At 42.3% G+C, this 23,376-nt stretch overlaps 1 protein-coding gene across 2 annotated transcripts in view; it reads right to left on the reverse strand.

Moving 5' to 3' along the window:
* Window positions 1-252: 252 nt before the first annotated feature.
* GAREM1 (GRB2 associated regulator of MAPK1 subtype 1) overlaps window positions 253-23,376 on the reverse strand; it is a 186,721-nt gene continuing 163,597 nt past the window's right edge. Inside the window, exons 4-6 of one of the 2 annotated variants that reach the window (XM_081263351.1) lie at window positions 20,367-21,539; window positions 4,235-4,401; window positions 253-2,821 (exon numbers count right to left, since the gene is read on the reverse strand). In XM_081263351.1, coding sequence (XP_081119477.1) covers window positions 1,924-2,821; window positions 4,235-4,401; window positions 20,367-21,539 — 2,238 coding nt within the window. In that variant the 3' untranslated portion in view covers window positions 253-1,923. Of the gene's footprint in view, window positions 2,825-4,234; window positions 4,402-20,366; window positions 21,540-23,376 lie in introns of both variants that reach the window. The other variant, XM_081263350.1, reaches the window with a different exon arrangement.

A 23,376-nucleotide genomic window follows, 5' to 3' on the forward strand; every position in this document is an offset into this window, starting at 1 on the left:
GCTTTCCAACCACATCTTGTCTGTTTTTATCCTAAAGGGAAATTCTGAGAGGTTAATTTCCTAAGAGGGATGTTTTCTAAATAACAGTCTTGTGGGTCACGTGAGTGTGGCGTGGGAAACTTCTTCATACATCTGTCTGCTACTTAGGAAGAGGTGCTCCAGATTTGACAGTTTATAGGTTACTCTCTTTACCTGGAGTATAGTATTTACATTTTGGGAGGCATGTTAGGAATGAAGGGCTGTTTTGGTACCGATTCACCTCACTACTACCATCAGATGCATTAGAAACATCTTACTAATGCCAAGAAATAGTAGACATATTTCACAGAAATACAAAACCCGGACTGGTGGGTCTTGTCTTTAAATTAACTTATTTATTTTTTAACTTTGGGAAATAGGAAGAGGAGACAATAAAATATGACCCAATCCTGCAAGGCATGATGACACCCTAGTGACTGATCTGCTGGACCTGAGAGGCCACAGCGCACACCTGTCGAAGGCTGTCTGCACATTCAGGATCCAGGGTCGGACTTGGGGGCTGTCTGGATGCCTTGATAAGAGGACTCAAACTTCTCTAAGGTTAATAATGGTCCTTCAAAAAGTCAAGAATGGGGATGAAGCCATGATGTTCTAGAATAGTTAGTCACTGTTTAGCAAAAATTGTCCGACTTCTGGAATTCTTGGAACAAAAGTATGGTGACTAAGTTTTTTCTTTGGAAGAGAGAAAAGAAAAAGTATATGAAATTAACAGGTATACTTATTGATATTTTAAAAGTAATTACCCAACAGATGCAGGGCATAGAATAACAGGGATGGTATGTTTGATTTGTGAGCTCTCAGAAGGGTGTTGACACACCTCATACTCTGAGAAGTACTTTTCGGACCGATTATTGGCAGGCACCCAGGAAAAGACCCTCAAAGCTGAGAATTATATCATTTGACAGAAACTGTCATTTCTCTGGATGCCAGCATGGATATGCAAGAATTGGCCCTGTAATGGGCTTGAAAACACACTTTTTCTTCATTACAGATATTTCATGGGTCTGTTCAAAGTTTTCAGCAATGAAGCCTAGTAAGACTGAGCTTCAAGATTTAGGGTGTGGAGAATCTTTGGAATCATCCCATCCACCGTTCCTAAGATAATCAACTTTGTTTAAGGTCCTCAAACCTCAATGGATATTTATTTGAATGCGAACAGATGTTACCTGAAATATCAGACTCAAAATTATGTTTAAAACATAGGCTCACATATATATATGTCTTTTTTTTCTCTGCTCAATAAAAATTAGCAGCAGTTACAGATCAATTACTGTGGTCATGATTTGTATTATTTCTAAGGACATCATCTATCTCCTATCAGCACATGACTTTTGGAAAATGCTTCTAGATAAAAAGATCCCCACCAAGCATAACAGTAAAGTGTCATTTCATATCACTAACATTTTCAGGCACGAGAGTAAAACAATAAGCACTAAGCAATCCAAACAACAGAGCACAGAATATAGTTAATTGTCTAAAGTCAACTCCCCCAAAGAAGGGAATTGCTAAAAAAAGTTTATTTATTTATTTTTTTAAGATTCTTATGTCTTTCAGCTTTGGCTATTTTGTAATAAATATCATACCTTCTCGCATAAACCGACTGGGTAAGAATGAGTTCTCTGAATATGCCTTTGTTCTGGTAGCAGCTGCTGAGTGTTGAGGGACGTACAAGGCACACCTCTAAGTGTTCTGTACAGCATCTTTATTGATGTACAAAATAGCCTGTTCACCATTCAAAAATTTAATCTGCATAGTAAGAGTTTCTCTTATCCCTATTTACAGAGAAGGTTTTTTAGTGCAAAAACATGAAACCTGTATCCCAGCCCACCCCCTCCTGGCACACGTGCCAATCAGTTCTGTCCCATGCTAGCTGGGGATATTTGGCTATATTTTGGGCCTCCAGCCATTAATGAATTGCATTATTTTCTTCACCTGCAGTTTGCTTAATTTGAAATCCTCTGAGAGAATTTCTTCCGTTAGTTGAACAAGCAAATTCCCATCAATCTTTTCGGTGACAAAGAAGGATATGACGTCTTCGGACAGACCAATGAACCGCAAGGACTTGGACACTTCTTCTATAGACAGTCCCGACAGGTCCGAGGGTGGCTGCCACGGGGAACCATCGCCACAGGACCTGGGGGCCAGCTGGAGGTGAAGCGGAGATGAGAAAGGGTAAGAGACAGCAAAGATGTCCTGCATGCCCTTTTTAACAAAATACTGGTCCTCGGAGAGGTCCGGTGACCCCCGCTCGGGGTCCTCCTCAGCACCATCGATTTTCAGAGGCAAAGGAGATGATTCAGGGACGGCTTTCTGTTCCACTGGCTTTGGGGCCCTGGGGGGTAAGGCAGGGCAGGAGATACTCTGCTTGGTTATGCCGGGTGCAAGAGCACTCTCCTCTGTGCTCTCCAGAGAGTAGCTAGCTGACTTGGGACAAGCAGAGACATTGCTACTGAATTCTGCAGTGACTGAGCTGGGGGGGTTGCTGCTCAGGAGCTCACAGCCATCAAAATCAAAAGGTGCTGGGCAGTTTCTCTTTGGTGTGCCTGGTGTCTTTTGTCTGGGATAACTGTAACTCCTGCTTGGGTCCAGCAGGAAGTCACTCCTGGTCTGGCTCTCTGATGTGGCTGAATAATGATTAGGCCACGAGAGCCGGGAGGACAGGGCCTCCGCAGAAGGACTTCCGAATGGGGATTTGAGGTCCACAGAATCAGCTTTCACTCGGTTGCACGGATAGCAGGAGACAGGAACACCTTCAGAAGGACTTGTGTCACTTTTAGTAGAGCTGCTTAAAAAAGCAAACAAACACAGAAAAGGAAATTAGTTTTTTTTTTTTTAAAGCCACATCTCAAGCCTTTTGTTCTCCACCGATGTTAAGTTACTTCTGAGCAGAAAATACAATTAGGAAAAAGTATATTTCTTATCATGAAATCAACGAAGTACCTGCTGACCTCATAGCTTTTTTTTTTAAAAGAATCTTTAATGACATATATTGATAATTATAGATATGTACGTAATGATTTAAAATGCTACCATGGAGATAGGAACAAAAATAATTTTTAGTTAAGAAGAAAAGCTTTGTTAGTAAATACTTGGATCTTTATGATGAGAAAAAATTCCCAAACCATGTTTTGGGCTTTGCACCAACAGGTGTCAAAATTGATTAGTGATATATGCGGTGGGCAAAGGGGAGCGAAAGAGTGGTAATGGGTGTCTCATCCTTGCCAACCTTGTGTGACAATGACAGAACACATCACTACCACCCATGACTCTATTTACACCCAAAAGTCTGACACAGGAAGACATATTTCCAATAATATGCTTTCCTCACTTTGGTTTCTATACTACTGAGTTATATTAGCATAAGAATTTAAGTGTCCAAAGGACAACAACAACAACAAATATGGAAGAGAGTTACTTTAAACTTCAAGGACACATGTGGTGGCACATTTAGCCTGGGGGCCCTATTTTAAGAGGGACAGTGAAACTAGAGTGTGCTGGAAGATGGGTAGACAGAGCCAACATGCTGTCTCTTTGGGATAAGACTTATATCATAGAGACTTTAAATTTTCATGGGCTGACAGACAGAAGTGTGGCAGACCTATTTTATTTCTCTAGATGTAAGAAACAGTTGAGTTACATGGAAATAGATTTTAACTTGACAGTCTGAAAGACTTTTTTTTTTTTTTTTTAAATAAAATGTTGGCATTTGCCAAAATGGATGGACGGCGCTGCCAAGAGAACTGAGCTCACAGCACGGGGAGGATCCAGACAGGAGGGAAGGACCACTCAACAGCAGTGATCAACGAGGCATTTCTGTGTCAACGGGAATTTAGAGCAGAAAGCCAAGGGGACCCTTTCAGTTTGAGGTCCTGGTGGAAGGTGCTGTCTGCTTGTGTCAAAGTGGAAAGAACTAGGTGCTGCCTTGTGAGAATGGATGGCATCCTCTACACGCTGTTTCCAAGAGAATCCAGAGGCTTTTACACTGATTTCTCACAGACCCCTGACATCTTTTCTTCCCAAGACACTGGCTCTTCTGTCCAAGGTGAAAAACAACAAGTGCCACCCCCCTTCATGCTCTTTCAGTAAAATTACTTTAAATGATAAAAACCATTTCCTTTCCCACTGCCCTGGCTAGAGGACACTCTCCTGGCTGAGGAGAAATCAGGTTGCCGTGAGCCCTTGCAGCCAGACTTACATGTTGTGCAGCCCTGAAGAATAGTAGGACAAGGTGGGGCTGGGAGAGCGAGTCTGTGGCCGTGCTGGCTTGACTGTGCGAGGAGGGATGGAGGGACTCGTGGACAAAGGCTTTGTGCTTCGGGGTGGAACAGGTGGGGCGTTCAGGAGCCGGCATTCTTCCCTGACCTGGTGTAAAAAAGAATACTCCAGGTTAGCAACAGACTGACAAGGACCCCGGGGCTAGCTCTATCCTGTGGGGTCAAGTGGCTACTCTTTAAGCAATAACAGCAGGAGTATAAGTGAGAGAGAGAGAGAGAGAGAGAGAGAGACACACAGACAGAGACAGACAGACATATGATGGGAGCAAACAAGAAAGATGGTAAACACAGAGCGGCCAGGGATAAAACTAGACACCTGTCACATACTTGCTGGGAACCGACTGATTTTGAAAGAACCCTGTTTGGCGAAACATCAGCTGCTGCAGAAATATAGCAAATCATGTGCAACACAGCAATTACAGTGCCTTTGGTCAAAGACCTAGTGAAATGTGAGGATGTACAGCAGAAGTATTAGGAAATAAGGAGAGAAGGTGGTTCCCACGTTAGTAGGGGATTAGACTTTCTTCCGGAGATGTGTTTATTCACTGTACAAAGGAAACTCACTTTGACCCAGGTTGGGAATGATGGACTTTCTCTAGGATTAAAGCTCCTGAAGCTATGTTGCGTGGGCACACGTGTGTATGTGTTTAGTAGGGGCTGACAAGTGGAATGTGTCAAGTGTATATGTCCATGTGAATCACCTGGGGAATCCTGTCAAAATGCAGATTCTGTTAAGGAGGCCCACAGTGGGGACTGAGAGTCTGTATTTCTAATAAGCTGCTAGGTGAAGTGGAGGCTCCGGGACCAGGAAATACACTTTGAGAAACAAGGCTGCAGAGGGTACAATGGAGTAGCACTCCAATTCCAAAAAGTAGAACTTTTTATAAAATTTCACACTGGCGAGGATCTGGGTGACTTGTGACATTCAGGTCTTCGGTGAGTTGGCTGTCCTATGCAGCTTTCCAGCCCATGTAGGCATTTCCCAATGCAGTTCTTGTTAACCTGGTGGGCGTTTTGTATGTAGTTCTCTATGTCAGGCAGCAGGGGGCAGTTTCCACCTGGTCCTTCTAGTCAACTCCAAAGGTAAAAACAGCCAATTTGGACTCTCAAATATCCTGTGCTTTGAAATGCCTCTGCCTGTTTTTAGGCCATGTTCCCACCACTTTTCTCACCTTTGCCTTCAACTTCTTTCTGTCCCAGAGGCTGTGGGGTGCTAAAGACCACAAAACTGCGACAGCAAGCTTTGGTGTTGAGTTTGCTTCCGCTGAAATGAAACGGGCTCCCACTATTGACATCACGTCATCCACCTCCTACGCCAACTGCACACTGGGCCTCCTACTGGTGTCCCAGGCTTGAATCACTTGCCAAAGAAAACCAGCCTTTAAGGAAAGTCACTTGGTCATGGGCAATCCAGCAAATCTTGATTCTAAAGTGAAATGGAGGCAATTTAAAAAAAAAGTCTCATCCAGTGTGTTTCTTCCTGGGGCCAGGATCACTGCTCCCACCTGCAGGACCCACAGCCCTCTTACTAGGGACCCCTGCATTGGTAAAGAGGAGTCTTTTTCATATAGAGAAACTCTTTAAGCTAAAGCAAAATATTCAGAGAAGCACAATTCTTCCCTAACAGCCGCATGCTTCTCCTTTTTAAGCTTTTAAAAAGGTGGCAGGTGAATGGGCGCAGAAAGAAAACCTGGAGGTAACGAGGCTAGTGTCAAGATGAGGGAGGACTGTTCAGCTCGGGCACCCTTTCCCCAAAGTCTTCTTTCCCTTCAAAGCTCAGCTCACCCTGGAACATGGAAGGCCTGGCTGGGTCACCCCACTCCCTGGCTTTTGGAGGGCATTGTTCGTCTTCCTTTTGTCTTATTAGTGACCTGTACCTTAGCCAGTTGTGTTTCTTCTCTTTTTTCAGGAGTGTCTACCAAATCTAGGATGGACTGGTGTAACATTATAACAGGTGGCCTTGGTTGGGTGGATGGGAGATGTGAGCAAAGGGCAATATGGGAGATGTGAGCAAAGGGCTCTGCTCACTTAAATATTAAAACGAACAATCACATCTCAATACTGGGGTTGAATGGAACTGAGGAAAACAGGTCAATGCTTAATTCAATTTGGAATTTTCTAAGTTTTGGAATTAGTCATTAAATATGACATTTCATTAGGGACTGCTTACCTGGGATGTCAATTATAATATGCTGAGATGTCAATTATAATATGCAATTTAATTTAAAATAATTGGCTGGCTTAAGTCTTGGCACCCAGAACAGAATCCACTTGTAGTTGAATGTGGTGTAAGGGAAATCCAGTCTTCCTATTTGTATAATCAGCCCCAGATACCCAAGGTCTGCCACTTCATTCAGAGCCGGGCAGTCCCGAGGGCTTCTCAGGGGCTTTTCATGATGTGGGGGAGGTGGAAAGTAAGTTTGAGAAACAAGGCTATTTCTCAAACAGAGAAACACCTCCCCCAGAGATGATCCATCACCTCTGGCACAAAGATGCTGCTCAGGATGCCAGGCAGAGATTAACAGATTAACAGGTTCATTTTTTTTCAACAAAAAATAACAACAAAAGGCATTTTTACTTTTCAACATATACCACAGAATGCCTTTTCTATTTTTATGTGGAAACTGATATTGATGAGTCATTCAGGTGGGGGCTAGTTTCTGTGACACCCATATTCACCGATAACTTAGGGAACAAAAAGAAGCCCCAGACCTGGGCATATGGCCCACCACTGTAGGCTCCAGGACGTGGCGAACAGAAAGTTATGGCCACTGGGAATGTTTACAGCTGAGACTCTAAACAGAATCTGGGACATGGGCAACTTTTTTTTGGGGGGGAGGGGATACTGGGAACTGAATCCAGTGGCACTTTACCATTGAGCTATATCCCCAGTCCATTTTATTTATTTATTTTGAGACAGAGTTTCTCTAAGTTAATTAGGGCCTCACTAAGTTGCTGAGTCTGGCCTTGAACTTGTGATCCTCTTGCCTCAGCCTCCCCAGTTGCTGGATTATAGGCATGCACCACCATGTCCAGTCATGGGCAACTTTTGGGGTGGCCACATGGCTGGCTGAAAGGAGTTTGGGTGCAATTATGAGTTCAAAATGAAAGGATTAAGCTTACTTGAAACCCACTTTGGAAAAATGGTAGTTTAAAAAAAAGACAAATTTAAAGGTATTCATCTCATCCATGACAAGAATTTCAGGTGTCATTGTGTTGAGGCACAAAACCAGTCCTGGACCAGCAGGTGGGAGGGGTGGGCATGGGTGGGTGAGCACAGCTGTTGACCCCTCCAGGGGGCTTTGGTATTTTCAACTTGGTGCTGCAGATGTGGCTGCTCCGGTGAAATCATATTTCACAGCATTTTATGGGAAGAATTATATGCTTTGGTGGGATGTATACATTTTGGGGTTCAGAAGTTATATTTCCTTTCTCTTATACCCTTACAACAGTAATCATTCTTTGCTTTTTATTTGATTCAACATGGACAGTTTACATCCAAGAGGAAGGTAGTTATGCTGTAAATGAATTTTATCTGACAATAAAGGACTGGAAAGGTCAATCACCCTATTTCTAGTTTCCTCTCATATTCAATTTCACTTTTAAGGGCTACACTTTTGGCACATTCTTTCTAAAAGCCTCAGCATATGGCTTTCATCATGTTGTTCCCATCTCCAGTGACACCCCCTTCCCCCCATTGCTGGATAAAGGCCAGACTCTTCTGCCTTCCACCCAAGCCCCTCTGCCGTCTGGCTCCAACCTACCTTTCCTGCTCTCTCTCCCACTAGTTCTCCTTAAGAACATACCTTGTGCTATTTTGCCTCTTTCTCTGCTTTAGTGTATTTTGCCCACGCTGACTTAAACACCCATTCCTACCACCCAGCCCAATGTTACACGTTCTGTCCTGGACCATCTTGCAGCCACTAGGGCTGACCCCACTTCTGAACACGCTGTCACACTTGCTCACCCCCCACATATACATAATTAGCCTGAGGGCTAAAATAATAAGGACTGTCTTTATTGTGGTTCTGAGGACAGCAGAGTTGGGGATGTCACATAGGATGCCTGGCAGAGATTAATGGATTAACAGGTTCATTTTTTTTTTTCAACAAAAAATTACAACAAAAGGTACTTTTACTTTTATGTGGAAATTGATATTGACGAGTCATTCAGGTGGGGGTTAGTTTCTGTGACACTCATATTCACTGATAACTTAGGGAACAAAAAGGAGCCCCAGACCTGGGCATATGGCCCACCATCGTCTCCCCTCCATACTCGGATGTAGTTTGGAGTGAATGGCAATGGCAATGCCTATGTTCTCCAGTTAGGACATTTGGCTTTGATTTGTCACAGCCCCTAGAGTAAATTCATTCCAAGATGAAGATAAAATAGACTATTTTGTGCCTGGTGGATTAGAGCCTTTCTGTTATTTTAAATGTAGTACTGAAGACTGAACTTTAGTCGGTGACTCATGGAGAGGGAGAGGTATCTGAATTTTCAGGAATAATACCAGTACTAAGTGAGGGGTTGGCATCATTTTGAGGTGGGTGTTAATCTACACCCAGTGTAGATTATGGGTGACCTCTGCTTATCTCTAGACCACTTATGGCTATGAGTAGTTTGGTGTTCACAGAGAAACTCTGTGGCACCAAAGTCTTACTGTTTAAGACAGCGCCAAACCAGGTTGTGGCATACACCTGTAACCCCAGCTGCTTGAGAGGCTAAGGCAGGAGGATCTCAAGTTTGAGGCCAGCCTGGGCAACTTAGGGAAGCCTGTCTCAAATTGGTGCAGCCAATATGGAAAGCAGTATTGAGATTCCTTGGAAAACTTGGGATGAAACCACCATTTGTCCCAGCTATCCCTCTCCTTGGTCTATACACAAAGGACAGCATGCTACAGGGACAAAGCCACATCAATGTTTATAGCAGCACAATTCACAATAGCCGTGGAACCAACCTAAATGCCCTTCATTAGATGAATGGTTAAAAAAATATGGCATATATACATAAAGAGAACAAAGTCATGGCATTTGCAGGTAAACAGATGCAGTTGGAGAAGAGAATGCTAAGTGAAGTTAGCCTATCCCCCAAAAACAAATGGCGAATGTTTTCTCTGATATAAGGAGGCTGACTCATAGTGGGGTAGGGAGGGGGAGCATGGGAGGAACAGACGAACTCTAGATAGGACAGAGGGGTGGGAGGGGAAGTGAGGGAGGGGGCAGAGGGTTAGCAATGATGGTGGAATGTGATGGACATCATCATCCGAAGTACATGTATGAAGATATGAATTGGTGTCAACATACTTTATATATAACCAGAGATATGAAAAAATGGTGTTCTATATGTGTAACAAGAATTGTGATGTATTCCACTGCCATGTATTTAAAAAATAAAAGCAATTTTTAAAAAAGGCAGTGGGGGGTGGGGAGGCTGGTGATATAGCTCAGAAGTAGACTGTTTCTGGGTTCAATCACCAGTACCACACGGACAGAACCAATAAGCACAACATGGATTGAGTGGCAGCATGGAGGGTTGACTCCTGTCACATCCAGAGCCTTGTTTTGTGAGCAGTTCCCTGGTTTAAAGCTCTGCTTGAAGCTGCGTAATTCTCTGATCCTTGCTCCTGCACAGAAGTTGTTTCCCTTTCTCAAATGTCAATGACTTAATTCTTATCAAATGACACCTGGGCATGATAACACCATCTCTGGTATGCACTAGCAAGACTGCTAACCTAGGGTTAATAAACCTAATTCATAAAAAGGGAGAAATGGTGAGTTCTGTTCTTGAGTCTACAGAGTACATTGCTAGGGAGGCGTATTTGAGGGACTGCCACTGAACACACTGAAATAATCTAATAGCGGGGGCTTAAATAAACTGTCCAAGGGGGAAGAAAGTGGGGGACCACAGGCACCGCCTGCTTTCACTGTCCCCAAGAGTCTGCAGGACACAGCTGTCACTCCGCCCTTCTCTGTGTATTTATATTAACTTCGTTTTCCTACTTATTTGTTCAAATGCATGTTGAACACCTGTCATATGCTCGGGGAGCTTGTGTTGAGTATACAAAAACGAACAACTTGTGGAATTAGCTGTGATGGCGGGAGACAAATACAATTAAGATACAGATTGTTAAGGGTAATAACAAAAGTATGTGCAAGGGCCCATGGGAACACCAGGAATTTACTCAAGGTAGCAGAGAATAAATTCATAGGAAATTTTACTGAGAAAGTCTTGAGGAAGAAAGAACAAACCGGCATGATGCTCTGGCCTGGGAGCTTTGATGATAAGGCAGACACTGGTGCCATTTATCAGACAGAAACTCAGAAGGGAAAACAGGGCTTGGGAGAAATCGAGAAGTTCAGTTTGGAGATACCGCTTTCGTTTTATTTTGTTCTGGTAGATAGACTCTAAAGTCATGGTGACACTGAGATCCAGACAAGAGGCAAAGAAGGGTGAACCCCAGCGGAGGGGCAGAAGATGAGGAAAGACAAGGGACAGCATCTGACTGCTCACAGAGCATAACCATGACTGAAGGAAGCCAAACGCGGGGGAGCACAACTAAGTAAAGATGGAGACAGGGCAGGAAGCCATGGGAAGCACTGAAGAGGTTCACCACAGTGGAAGTTAGCAGGTCACTGGAAAGCTTAGCAAATGAGGCTTGAATTATGTGAGGTAGCTAGAAGGCAGATTCCAGTGAGTTGAAGCTAGAACAGGAGGTGAGAGTGGAGTCAGTGAGGCAGTCTACTCTTTTCTGGAACTAGTTAGAAAGGAAGGGGTGCAACAATTGTTTGAAAGGGATACTGGATGGAAGGAAGTATGCTTATTAAATTTTTTTTTTAATTTGGAGGAAACTTGAAAAATTGTGACTGGGTATGTATATGCATGCACATAACCTGGAGGTTAAGTTACATGCACCCCGAGCTCAACTTTTATTTGAGGAGAGGAGAACACACAGTTCCCACTGCCTTTGCTGTGCCATCACTGGCCACATAAAGCTAGAAAAATAACTAGTGATAGCTTACCAGAGAACTACTAAAGGAAAAGTGAAATGTACCCAATAGAACCCACAGCTGGAAAGCTTCAGGTTTCTAACCAAAGAAGGTCAGCAAGAAGTCAAACCCAATTCCAATCTCTGTTCAAAATCAAAAACATCATGGAAGGGGACTACTTTGTTAACTTTTAGAAGACTGTCCAGAAAGTTTAACTCGATTTCATGCCTGCTGGAATAGGCATTTGCCCTTCCTTTCCTCTCTCTACTCCCTGTGGTTTGGTTTAGTTGGGAAGGTCCTGAGCATAGATTAAAGGGTCAAAAATTTGTGAAAACTGAAAACAAAGTCTTTACTCTAAATATCCACATTTAAAACAACACATGAGAATTTCTCTTTCTCTTTTTTTGTGGTGCTGGGGATCAGACCGAGGGTCTCACACATGCTAGGCAGTAAATGTTTCACACCGAGCTAGCTCCCAGCCCAAGAATTTCTTAATCAACAAAACAAATTATTGCATGGTTGGAAAAGAAAATGTACATGTTTTCAGGACAAAATTGCATACACTACATTACACTATATGTAACTGGAGTATTTTATAAATATCACCTATAAACTAATTTCTTTCTTCTGTTACCTATCTTTGTCTGATACTTCTATGAAATAAAAGACACACCAAAGTGTTTATGAAACAGTTCAGTGTGAGAATGGGGCTTGCAGGTATCTATTTTTGGGGAAAAAAATCAATTTTAGAGCAGTTCTTGCTCAACTCCATAGAAGACAATGGATCTGGAGACCTCTGCTTCACACACTTCCTTACAGTTCACAGTGGAAGATCCAAAGCACACACCTGGTGGGCATGGTGGTGGTGGTTGGGGGAATGTATCCTGTCTCAAAGATCTGCTGCTTGGAACTGTGAGATATCACTAAAGAGACTTTGGAATACTCAGGTGGGGGTATGGATCATTTGTTTCCATATTGATGATTCAGAAAAAAACTGGATTCACCTAAAACTGGACTCACCTTTATCATGAATTTTCTTTTCTAAAAAGCCACATTCAGGATGCAGTTAATTCAAAGAAAGGAGTTTTGTAATCATCCTTTCTTGAACTTTGTAACTTTGCCTTCACTGCATGCTCCCTGCCCTGTGTCTCACATTTCTTCCCGTCCTCCCTCTCTCCCAGATAACAAAATCATTACAGCCTTAAGAAATCTTATTAATAAAGAGGCTTTTATGCAGAGTTCACAACCCTGTCATAGAGCTATCAGTGGGCATTTTCAGCCAAACAAATGAAATGAACCTCCATTTAATTCATTATGTAAGGTCAAGTGCGATTTACAGTCAAAATCCTGATTGTCAGATGAATATGTTTCTTTTTTCAGTTTTATACATTGATAACAAGGACCTAAGAGACCTTTTTCAGAAAAGCCCTCCAATCCTCCAATATTCAAGCCTCAGGCAAGGGAGACTGGGGGAGGAGCCTCTTAGTCTTTGGCAAGAAGGGCAAGTGCTCTGAAAAAAAAAAAAAGCTCCTGATTAAAACCTAGGGTGCTTCCATGGACTCTGGATAAAGTACACACCTTTGGGGAAAGACTTTCCTTGAGTAAAGAGTATAATAAAAGTTTAAGACACGTCAGACAACTTAAATAGTATTGTATCCTAAAAGCGGAGATCTGAAATGAGACTTATCCAACAGAATATTACAATTATCTTCATTAACATTTGAGTCATTGAGATTTTCCATGGACACCCAAGAAAACAAAATGCTTGGCCAAGAAGGTTTCATTTAAAAGCAACCTACATTTCCTATCCCCTACTATCCCCCCTCCCCTCCCCTCCCATCTTCTCTCTCTACCCCATCTACTGTAATTCATTTCTCTCCTTGTTTATTTTCCCATTCCCCTCACAACCTCTTATATGTAATTTTGTTTAGCAATGAGTGTCTCCCTTCATTTCCTTGCAATTTCCCTTTTCTCTCCCTTTCCCTCCCATCTCATTTCTCTGTTTAATATTAATCTTTTCTTCCTGCTCTTCCTCCCTGCTCTGTTCATACTTGCTCTCATTATATCAAAGAAGACATTTGGTATCTGTTTTTTAGGGTTTGGCTAGCTTCACTAAGCATAATCTGCTCTAATGCCATCCATTTCCCTGAAAATTCTATGATTTTGTCATTTTTTATTGCTGCATAGTACTCCATTGTGTATAGATGCCACTTTTTTTTATCCATTCATCTATTGAAGGGCATCTGGGTTGGTTCTTTGGGGTAAAATTGGGAGTTCATAACCCATGTCAATCTAATGTATGAAATATAATATGTCAAGAGCTTTGTAATGTTGTGAACAACCAATAAAAAAAATGTAAAAAAAAAAATAATACAACACTTTATCACTTTCAAAAAAAAAAAAAAAGCAACCTACATGAAACGGAAGGCAATTAATTTCGAAGTTACCAAAACACAATAATAATTGAGGCCTTATTTCAATTAACAAAGGGAACACAGGTAGGGCTTGCTTACAGACTACTCTTCAAAAGTTGTAATTAAAATTAATTAAATGTCAAAAGCCCTACGAGACCTCATTCATTAGTGGGATCTTGAGTGAATGTTTTTGTAGAGCAGTTATTTTGAGAAGTAAATAATTGCTTTTGTACCTTTTTTTTTTCCCCCTTTGCAGTGCTGGGGAATTGAACCCAGGGCCTCTTGCACGCTAAGCAAGTGCTCTACCACTAAGCCACATGCCAGGCCCCACCACTTCCACATTAATCTTTTCAGTATCTAAACTTGAATATTAATACACCATATTTATTTAAGAGAACCTGTTAGTGCCTTTTTAAAATATTAATATTTGAAAGAGCCCAAAGACAAAGTAAAAATAAAAATTTGGAATACAATCAGCCTTCACAGTTGCTTCCCTCAGCTTATAAACAAACTTTTTCATAGAGCTTTTTTAGCTTGGGTAGTCACATGAGGCTCAAATACTATGTGACGGACTTGTCCAGGGTTACCCATGCCCAAGGAATGAAGTTACCCTGGTAACTTCTCAGCTTTAAACATGGCTATCCAGCTTTGCCTGGGAATAGTTTCTTGACACTTGTTTGAAGCCTTCAGGCACCCTATAGCTCTTCAAATCCTCTAACTCCCCAGTTGAATACAGGATTATAGGTCATGGGATTCACGGGATGTCAAACAGTTCTGTAGCTCTTTTTTTTTTTTTTTTGGTTTGTGATGATTACAAAATTTATGATGACATCGCGGCCAGGTAACAGTAACATAACACTTATGCTATCAAATAGAGTTTAGAAGTCAGATGAAAAGGTTCTCTTTTGAAAATCAACTGTTTTTGTAGTATCTATCAAATATGAAACTACCACAATTTAGGGGGGGGATGTGAGGACTAGAGGACCCTGTCTGAGTGTCAAGGACGCCTCTGCTGATCCACTAGTAAGTAGGTGGATATGCTCATCTCTAAGAAGCTTCTGGCTCTTGTTAGGGCCTTATGAATCTGAAACGGTGACCTCTTCTCTCCATCTCTTAGTCAAGGAAGGATAGAGGGCCTCTAAAAAATCACTTTCTATCAGGCTCTATGCTGGAACCCATCCTATATTAAATTATTGATACTCTTTATTTAATGCTTACCAAGTGCCAGGGAAAAGTGCCAAGACTTTGTATAATACAATAATGCAGTGAAGAAGTTATTATCCCCACAGGAACTGACTCAGGGAGGTTAAATATTTTGCCCCAGGTATAAAACTGCTAAGAGGCAGAGTGAGAATTCTAATCCACATGTGGCTCTCAGACACAACTACCTGCATGTAATGCTTTATCTCCTAATATGGTGGACTATTTCTCTCCTTCATTCCACTAAGATGGGAAATGAAGACTCCTAGGAGACATGGTAACTCCTTCCATTTTTCCATCAGTTGTTCAGCCTGTGGGACACACTCAGGACCTCTAACTTGTTATGTTAAATCAGTGTTTTCCAGTACCTTCTGGATTAGGCCTTTTCAATCTGGTATTATGTTCATTATATTCATCCTTTGAGTCTTATTTTTCTCAAACTCCAATAACACAATGTGCTTCATCAAGGGAACTTTATTTATGATGGACTTCCAGCCTCCTAATAAGGAATATATGCTACCAATTTATCTCAGAGCTCAGTACCTATGCCCTGTGTCTCATACACCATAGGGCATCACTGTCATCGATCACAAAGGTTAACAAACTCATCAATATTGCAGTATATGTTGGTTGACACGAGTGGTTTGCAGCCTAGAGCCCCTTTTATAAATTTCCTTTCATCAGCCTCAGGTATCACTGTTAATGGCAAAAACCAACCACAGGTGAATATAATTATTCCTGTTACCAGAGATGGAGGACACTAATCACTGGCATTTGGGGTCCCTGGTAGAATACTGCTGCCCAAATGCCTTTAGAAGAACTGCAACCTACAGTTTTGATAACCATTTGCAATTCACTGAATAGACCACAGCACTCCGGCAGTCATTTTATTTTTAGAATTTCATGCAGTTTCATGTAGTATAAAGTGTTCCTATCACTGCTCTCCAAAATGGCATTTTCTAAAGAGAGAGGGGGTGGGGAAAGAAAGATTCTGAAGACTGTCACTTATAGAGTATATCTGGGTAAATGTCTTAGACATATCAGTCAATACCTAGAAATTAAAATGATGAATAAAGGCCCACAATGTTATGAAATGGAGGCTGTATTTAGAATAAATACATGGATCAATAAGGATAATCCACTTAAGGGGGATTGTCAGGTATTCCAGTCTGGGGGCTCCTTGCAAAGTTTTGAAGAGGCAATGCCAACACTTAGTGAGCTGGGCATGATCCCTCACCCTGCCATCTGCCCCAGCAGGTCTGGGGATACAAGTGGCTGTGTCCCTTCTACCCCTGGAACCAGAAACTGTTTATTTTTCCCTAGGACATTCCTGTTAGGAAGGAAATACCTTCTCATACTACAGAGAGGTGAGTGGCAGAGCTTTCTCTCTAAAAAAAAAAAATCTATATTAAACAACGGTTGCAAGCACACAGGAGACCAGCGTGTAATCCCAAAGAGCCATAGATACAAAGTGGTGAACCAAATACATTAACAGGGCTCAAACAATTCCTCTGCCACTAAGGGTGCTCTGGCTCTGCAGCCTAGCTTCCCTGTGTAAGATGTGAGTGGGAAGGCGTTCTGGAGAACCACGCAGACCTGCCAGGGCTGCAGCACGCTGCGCTATGGGAAACGGCAAGCATGATCGAGATTCATTCTCACTTTCACAGGAAGAAACAAAACCCATCAAAATCTGCTGGGGAGGGAGCATAAACATGTCACAACTTAGGATGCTGGAGCGGAAAGTGAAGAGTTGAGGAGCCGGGAGACAGGAGCCGACACCTCTGCACAGCCAGGGAGCCTCCAGACTGTAACCATGTGGCTGGGTTGAGGAGGTGGTTCATTCACCAGTCGCCAGCTTATGCAGACTTACGATGAAAGAAAGATACCTCTTCTCTGACTCTTCATTGCACCAGCACCTTCTCTTCCTAAGGACCCGGGTGGGAGTTGTCCTCTTCCCAGGTGATGTCCCCCAGCCTCACTTGAAAGCTCATCACTACCTTTACTTATTGGGTGGGATGGCTGTTAGACACAGGCCTGTCTCTTCTAGGACTCACTGCATTCTAACTATCCGAGGCAGATTCTTTATTTAATTCTGTGGGAGCACTTGAATTTATGCCCCATTAAAGTTCCCTTTTGAAAATTACAAGCCGAAGCCACATCTAACAATTATGACGTTCTCTGGATCCCACACACATCCTAAAAATGGAAAATTCATTTCATGGTCACAGAACCAATAAAAAATATGACTTAATTTAAAATGCTTCATTTTTTTTCTTTAAAAAATAAATTAAATGATTTCAGGTGTTTATAAAAAATTTTATGTTTATAGTGTTTTATAAACACTGGACATACTCTGAAAAGATTCTCTTACATAAGAAATTACAGTTTAGACTGGAGGCTAAAATCTTTTCTTTTCCTATGAAATCTGCATCAGCTTCAAATTTAACTGTAGTGTTTTTCTTTTAGCACCAAGGTCAAGATTGGACTTCTTAATATTTATGTTCTTACTCCTCTTTCATCAGCCACTGAAAAAACAAGTGATGCTAGTTTCCTACCTCTAGACTTGACTACGTAAGTGATCCTGGGTGGGACCACCTTGGATGAGGACATCAGTCAGTCAACAAATATGAGGCCCACAACATGCCAGGGAGGACCAAGATTCAGTAGGAAAAGCTCACACTGTCATGTTCCTAATAAAGATCAAAGTCTGAACCTTCACGTAACATCAACTACATAAGCTGGATTTCCATGCCATTAAAGGTCTTACAGTGCTTGCTAGGAGGGGGTCCCTTTACTTTTTACCTGTCTTTTGGAGTCACCATTAGGGGACCTCTGACATGAATACAAGGACCTTAGTTCTACCAAGAGTTCCCCAAATATTCCATGACCTCTAATGAATACAGGGATTTCTGTGCTTGTGCCTTAGGGTCCCTGGAAGATCCCAGAAGGAGCATGGGAAAGTCCAGACCTGCAGTTTCTGGGAACCAGAGGTGGATTCTCTCTTGAGAAAACTTTGGAGAAGCAAAGGCTCTGTATGGACAGAGAAGCAGGGCACTTGGCATGAACTACTACTGCCCACCATTCAGGGCTGTCTATGTCCTGGCTCCAGCCTGTCAGTCACTGCTGCCCTTCATGCACCCTATCCAAACTTATTCAACTCCATCTAATCTATCCAACCCTGTCCAAACTTATCCAACCCTACCCAATCTTATCCAACCCTTCCCAACCTTATCTAACTCTATCCAACCTTATCCAACCCTATCCAAACTTACCCACCCTATCCAACCCTACCCAACCTTATCTAACCCTCTTGGACCTAGCCAACACTATTCAACAGAACTTGATTCCCTCATGGGCTTAAGCATCCCAGCTCGCACACCCTTGCTCACTCTTTACTCGAAATGTTCTTCTTTCTCATCTCTGCTCTTTCAATCTATGTATATGCTCTAAACTTACTAAAATATCAGAATCCCCATGAAGGCTTCTTTATTTCATTTCCAACTACAAGTTTTTCTCTGTCCTCTGAATTCCCAAACACACACTGTGTCCCTCTCTTTAAAAATTGTTTGTCTTTTAACCTGTATAACAGTCATCTCTTTTTGTCTGTTACATTCTCCATAAAATTAAAAGGTCCTAGGGGCTCAGAGTCTAGGTTTTACTAGACTAGGTATTCCTAGCATCTAATCGAGTAATTCCATGGTTTGGAAATTGGGTTCCACACAACCTAGGGGTCCAGAGAGCTGTCCCAAGACACCTGATGGGGGAAGAGAGTGGGTGGGGACACAAAAAAGAATGCCTTTTCTCAATCTGTGCTTAAGTCAGGTGGGTTTTAAATTTAATTCTTATATTGGGATTTATGTAGGATCTTTTTTTAAAAAAAGATTTTGCTAGAGCTAGAATAAAGGAAACCACTGTAATAGATATTGTCAAATACATGAACAGAATTATACCTAGTGCCTCTAGTACTTCTCCCTTCAGATAAAATGAAATTCAGTGATCAAAAAATGAGTAGCGGAGGTTCAGAGTGGCTGTCAGTCAAAAACATGATCAAAGCAGAAGACTCTTTTTCCTGTTTGTACTGAACCCCCTCTTTTGTGGATGTTGAGAACTGAACCTGGGGTTCTCATGCTTGCCTGATAAGCATGCATTCCACCACTGAGCTACACCCCCAGCCCCACCAAGCTCTGAGTTATGTTTAAGGTGTTTAGAATCACCTGGTTCCAGTGTGCACACTCCATGCATTGATCTCAATGCAGTTTCAGAGATACAGAAGAGTCATGAGGGATACCAACGCCTCCTGATTCCCCTTTGCCTCCAATCCATGTTCTCCTCTTTCAATCTTTCCTGTACTATACATGGCAAGTATCTACTCTGTTGCTATGGTTAAGAATCTGTTATGGTCTAGATGTGGTGTCCCCCCAAAACTCACGTGTGAGACAGTGCAAGTACTGGGTTATATCCTTAACCTAAAAAGTGAATTAATCCCTGATGGGATTAACTATGTGGTGACTGCAGGCAGGTGGGTTGTGGCTGGTCGACGTGGTTCCGTGGGGGGCGTGGCTATGGGGTATGTATTTTGTATCTGGAGAGTGGGGTCTCTCTCTCTGCTTTCTTATCATCATGTAAGCTGGTTCCCTCTGCCACACTCTCCCACCATGATGTTCTGCCTCACCTTGAGCCACGAGGAATGGAGTCAGCCTTCTACGGACTGAGACCTCTGAAACCGTGAGCCCTCCAATATACTTTTCCTCCTCTACAATTGTGCTGGTCGGGTTTTTTAGTCACAGCAGAGAAAGAGCTGACTAAAATAGAAGCTAGGGGTTTGCTGCTCTCCTTCATTCCCACAGCTGCTTCATCAGTGAACACTGCTGGCCTACCTCTGAGCCATATTCCAGTGGAGCTCATCTCTCCCTGCCACCCACTGTACCAGCTACTCTCACCTCATACCTCTGTCACTTTAACTGTCTCTTCCCTGGTCTCCTAGCTTCTATTCTCTCCTCCCCATAATCTGTTTTCTAGACAGCAGCGAAAGTTTTAAATGTTTCCTTCTTTTGTGGGGGGTCACGTGGGGTGGGGTGGGTACTGGGGATTGAACTCAGAGGCACTTGGCCATTAAGCCACATCCCCAGCCCTATTTTGTATTTTATTTAGAGACAGGGTCTCACTGAGCTGCTTAGCACCTTGCTTTCGCTCGAGGCTGGCTTTGTGATCCTCCTGCCTCAGCCTCCCTGAAAAACTTGTGGAGAATTTTTTCATCCAACACAGAGTACAACTTTAACTAGTGAGATGATCTAGCTAACAACTATATTTCATGGCCAAGTCAAACAAATTTGTTCATTCGGATCACCTTCCGTTGGGAAGTTTTCCTTTTTTTTTAAAGAAAATGGATGAGTAGATGACCATGCAGAGAGACACGGAGAGCAGCACACCACTCACAAACAGAGACAACTTACGGCTTCAGACTTGGGAGGCACTGGAGGTGGAGGTAGGGCGATTTCTGAAGACTTCATTGTGGCTCCCAGAGTCTCAGGGACAGGAAGAGGAGAAGTTGCGCACTTGGACCGGGCAGATCCTCTCGAAGGGTCACATCTGCTCTTCTCACTCAGAGAGCGCGTGAGAGGCTGACAGACAGGCTTGCCTTCCTCCAGCCACAGCTCTTCATAAGGAAGTTCTGACTTCCCTGGGACACCTGCTGATTCTTCGCTAGCTTCTGGGAAAAGGTAGTCACTCCCACTGTCACCAGAGTCCTGATAGGGCAAGATGTCATGAGGAAAGGGGGCCCAGTCTCCCCCCAGGTCCCTGCAGCCGTGAAGGTTCACTTCACTGTTGCCATGGAGATTGTTGCCATACACACAGACTGAGAGCCGGTGGAAGGACTGGGTGAGCTCATCCCGGGCATAGCTGAGGGAATTGGGCACGTGGTTGTGGCCAGAGCACCGGCCCTTCTTGGGGCTCTTGCAGTCCTCATTCCAGTCAGTCTTCACATCCCGGACAGCCCGTGAATACTCATCAATGTCAAACTGCTCTTGGCAGATACCCAGCCAGTGATGGACCAGGGTTTCAGGCCATACCTCTCCCTTTACCAGGTGTTCTGGGAGGCTGAACTTGGGGACAGTCAAGTGCAAAGGGAAGTGCATGGGGAGGATCTTGTTGTTCCGCAGCACGCAGCAAACCACCACCGTCTTGGTCTGGATGTTCACAAACTTGTAGCGGTGCCCCTCTCGGATGAAGTGAAGGTCGTATGGGTTTCTGGGTGGAGGACTTGGAACAGTCACATTCACAGGAAGCCTGGTTTTCTCCACGATGTTGCGGATGGTGTGTTCCCCTTCCTGCATCTGAAGCTCCAGGGGGCTTCGGGTGCTGAATCTGCCCTTGCATTGGAATGGAAGGCTGATGCTTTCGTTGGTCCTGTGATTCATGCAAATGAGGCATGGCATTTTGCCTTTTCCCAGTTTGCTGATGGAATTGAGCTTCCCAATCTTTTTGAAGATCGTGTTAAGTCGTGACTTTTCCTTGAAAGTCTTTGCATAAAGGATTTCTGCCTGACCCATTAGAGTGAGTTCATCCCCAGTACACAGGGTGATGTTGTAAACTTCAGTGTCCTCGTTGCACTCTCCTGAAGCCACCTATGACAAATCAAATTTCAGGTTGGTTTTCTTTAGTATATTCATACAAATAAGTAAAGAATCTTCTATCATGATACAAACACACACACACACACACACACACACGAAATACTGTGCTTTAATACTAAATTTAGACAGTTTCCTTTATAATGTTTTGTAATTTCATTTTTGGATGGTCAATATTTAGATGATTAACAAGTACTGCTTTTCACCAAGATAATATTGGTTTATATTTTTAAATACCCCTTTTCTGTTCATCATCACTAGCAATTAGAGAAATGCAAATCAAAACCACTCTTCAGATTTCATCTCACTTCAGTCAGAATGGCAGCTGTTATGCATATAAACAACAATAAGTGTTGGCGAGGATGTGGGGGGAAAGGCACACTCATACATTGCTCCTGGGACAGCAAATTGGTGCAGCCAATATGGAAAGCAGTATGAAGATTTCTTGGAAAATTGGGAATGGAACCACCATTTGACCCAGCTATCCCTTTCCTTGGTCTATACCCAAAGGACTTAAAAACAGCATACTACAGGGACACAGCCACATCAATGTTTATAGCAGCACAATTCACAATAGCTAAACTGTGGAGCCAACCTAGATGCCCTTCAATAGATGAATTGATAAAAAAGTTGTGGCATATATACACAATAGAATATTACTCAGCAATAAAAGAGAAAAAATCATGGCATTTGCAGGTAAATGGATGGAGATAGAGAAGATAATGCTAAGTGAAGATAGCCAATCCCAAAAAACCAAATGCCAGATGTTTTCTTTGATATAAGCAGGTTGACTCATAGTGGGATAGGGAGCGGGAGCATGGGAGGAATAGATGAACTCTAGATAGGGCAGAGGGGTTGGAGGGGAAGGGGGTGCATGGGGTCATTAATGATGGTGGAATGTGATGATCATTGTTATCTAAAGTAAAGGTATGAAGACACAAATTGATGTGAATATACTGTGTATGTAACCAGAGATAAGAAAAATTGTGCTCTATATGTGTAATAAGAATTGTAATGCATTCTGATGTCATATATAAATAAAAAAAGAAAAAAATACCCTTTTTCTCCTTACACATGCATAGTCTATCATATGCAAAATTATTATGGAACATTATCTATCTTTTTTAGTTGTAAATAATTCCTTCATGAACACCACTGCAGAAATTTTTAAAAATTATTTAACAATTTACTATTGTTTTACTTTTAAAAATTTTCTAACTTTTTAAAAAATTGGAATTGAGACAAAGGATTAAAAAACTTCTTTTTTTTTTTAAATGTGTGGTTCTGGGGATAGAACCCAGGGTCTCATTTATGCTAGTTAGGCAAGCACTCCACCACTGAGCTACAATCCTAGCCCATAAAAAATGTTTTATTTCTCCATTAATTTTTTTTTTAAAAGAGAGAGAGAGAGAAAAGAGAGATAATTTTTAATATTTATTTTTCAGTTTTCAGTGGACACAACATCTTTATTTTATTTTTATGTGGTGCTGAGGATCGAACCCAGTGCCCCGCACATGCCAGGCAAGCGTGTTACTGCTTGAGCCACATCCCCAGCCCTCCATTAAAAATCTTTTAATACTTTATTTCCTAGTTATAGCTGGACACATTTATTTATTTATTTATTGTGCTGAGGATTGAACCCAGGGCTTCTCACGTGCTAGGTGAGTACTGCGGAGCCACAATTCCAGCCCCCATTAAAATTTTTTAATTATTTAAACTATTCATGTTCAGTGGAAAAGTCAGAAATACAAATACAAAAATTAAAAATTCTATACTATCTTGCATATAATCTATCAAAATTTTTATGTAAATAGAAAAAAAGAAATGGTAT

This window comes from Spermophilus citellus (genome assembly GCF_964194105.1).
Source record: "Spermophilus citellus genome assembly, chromosome: 12".
Lineage (NCBI taxonomy): Eukaryota > Metazoa > Chordata > Mammalia > Rodentia > Sciuridae > Spermophilus > Spermophilus citellus.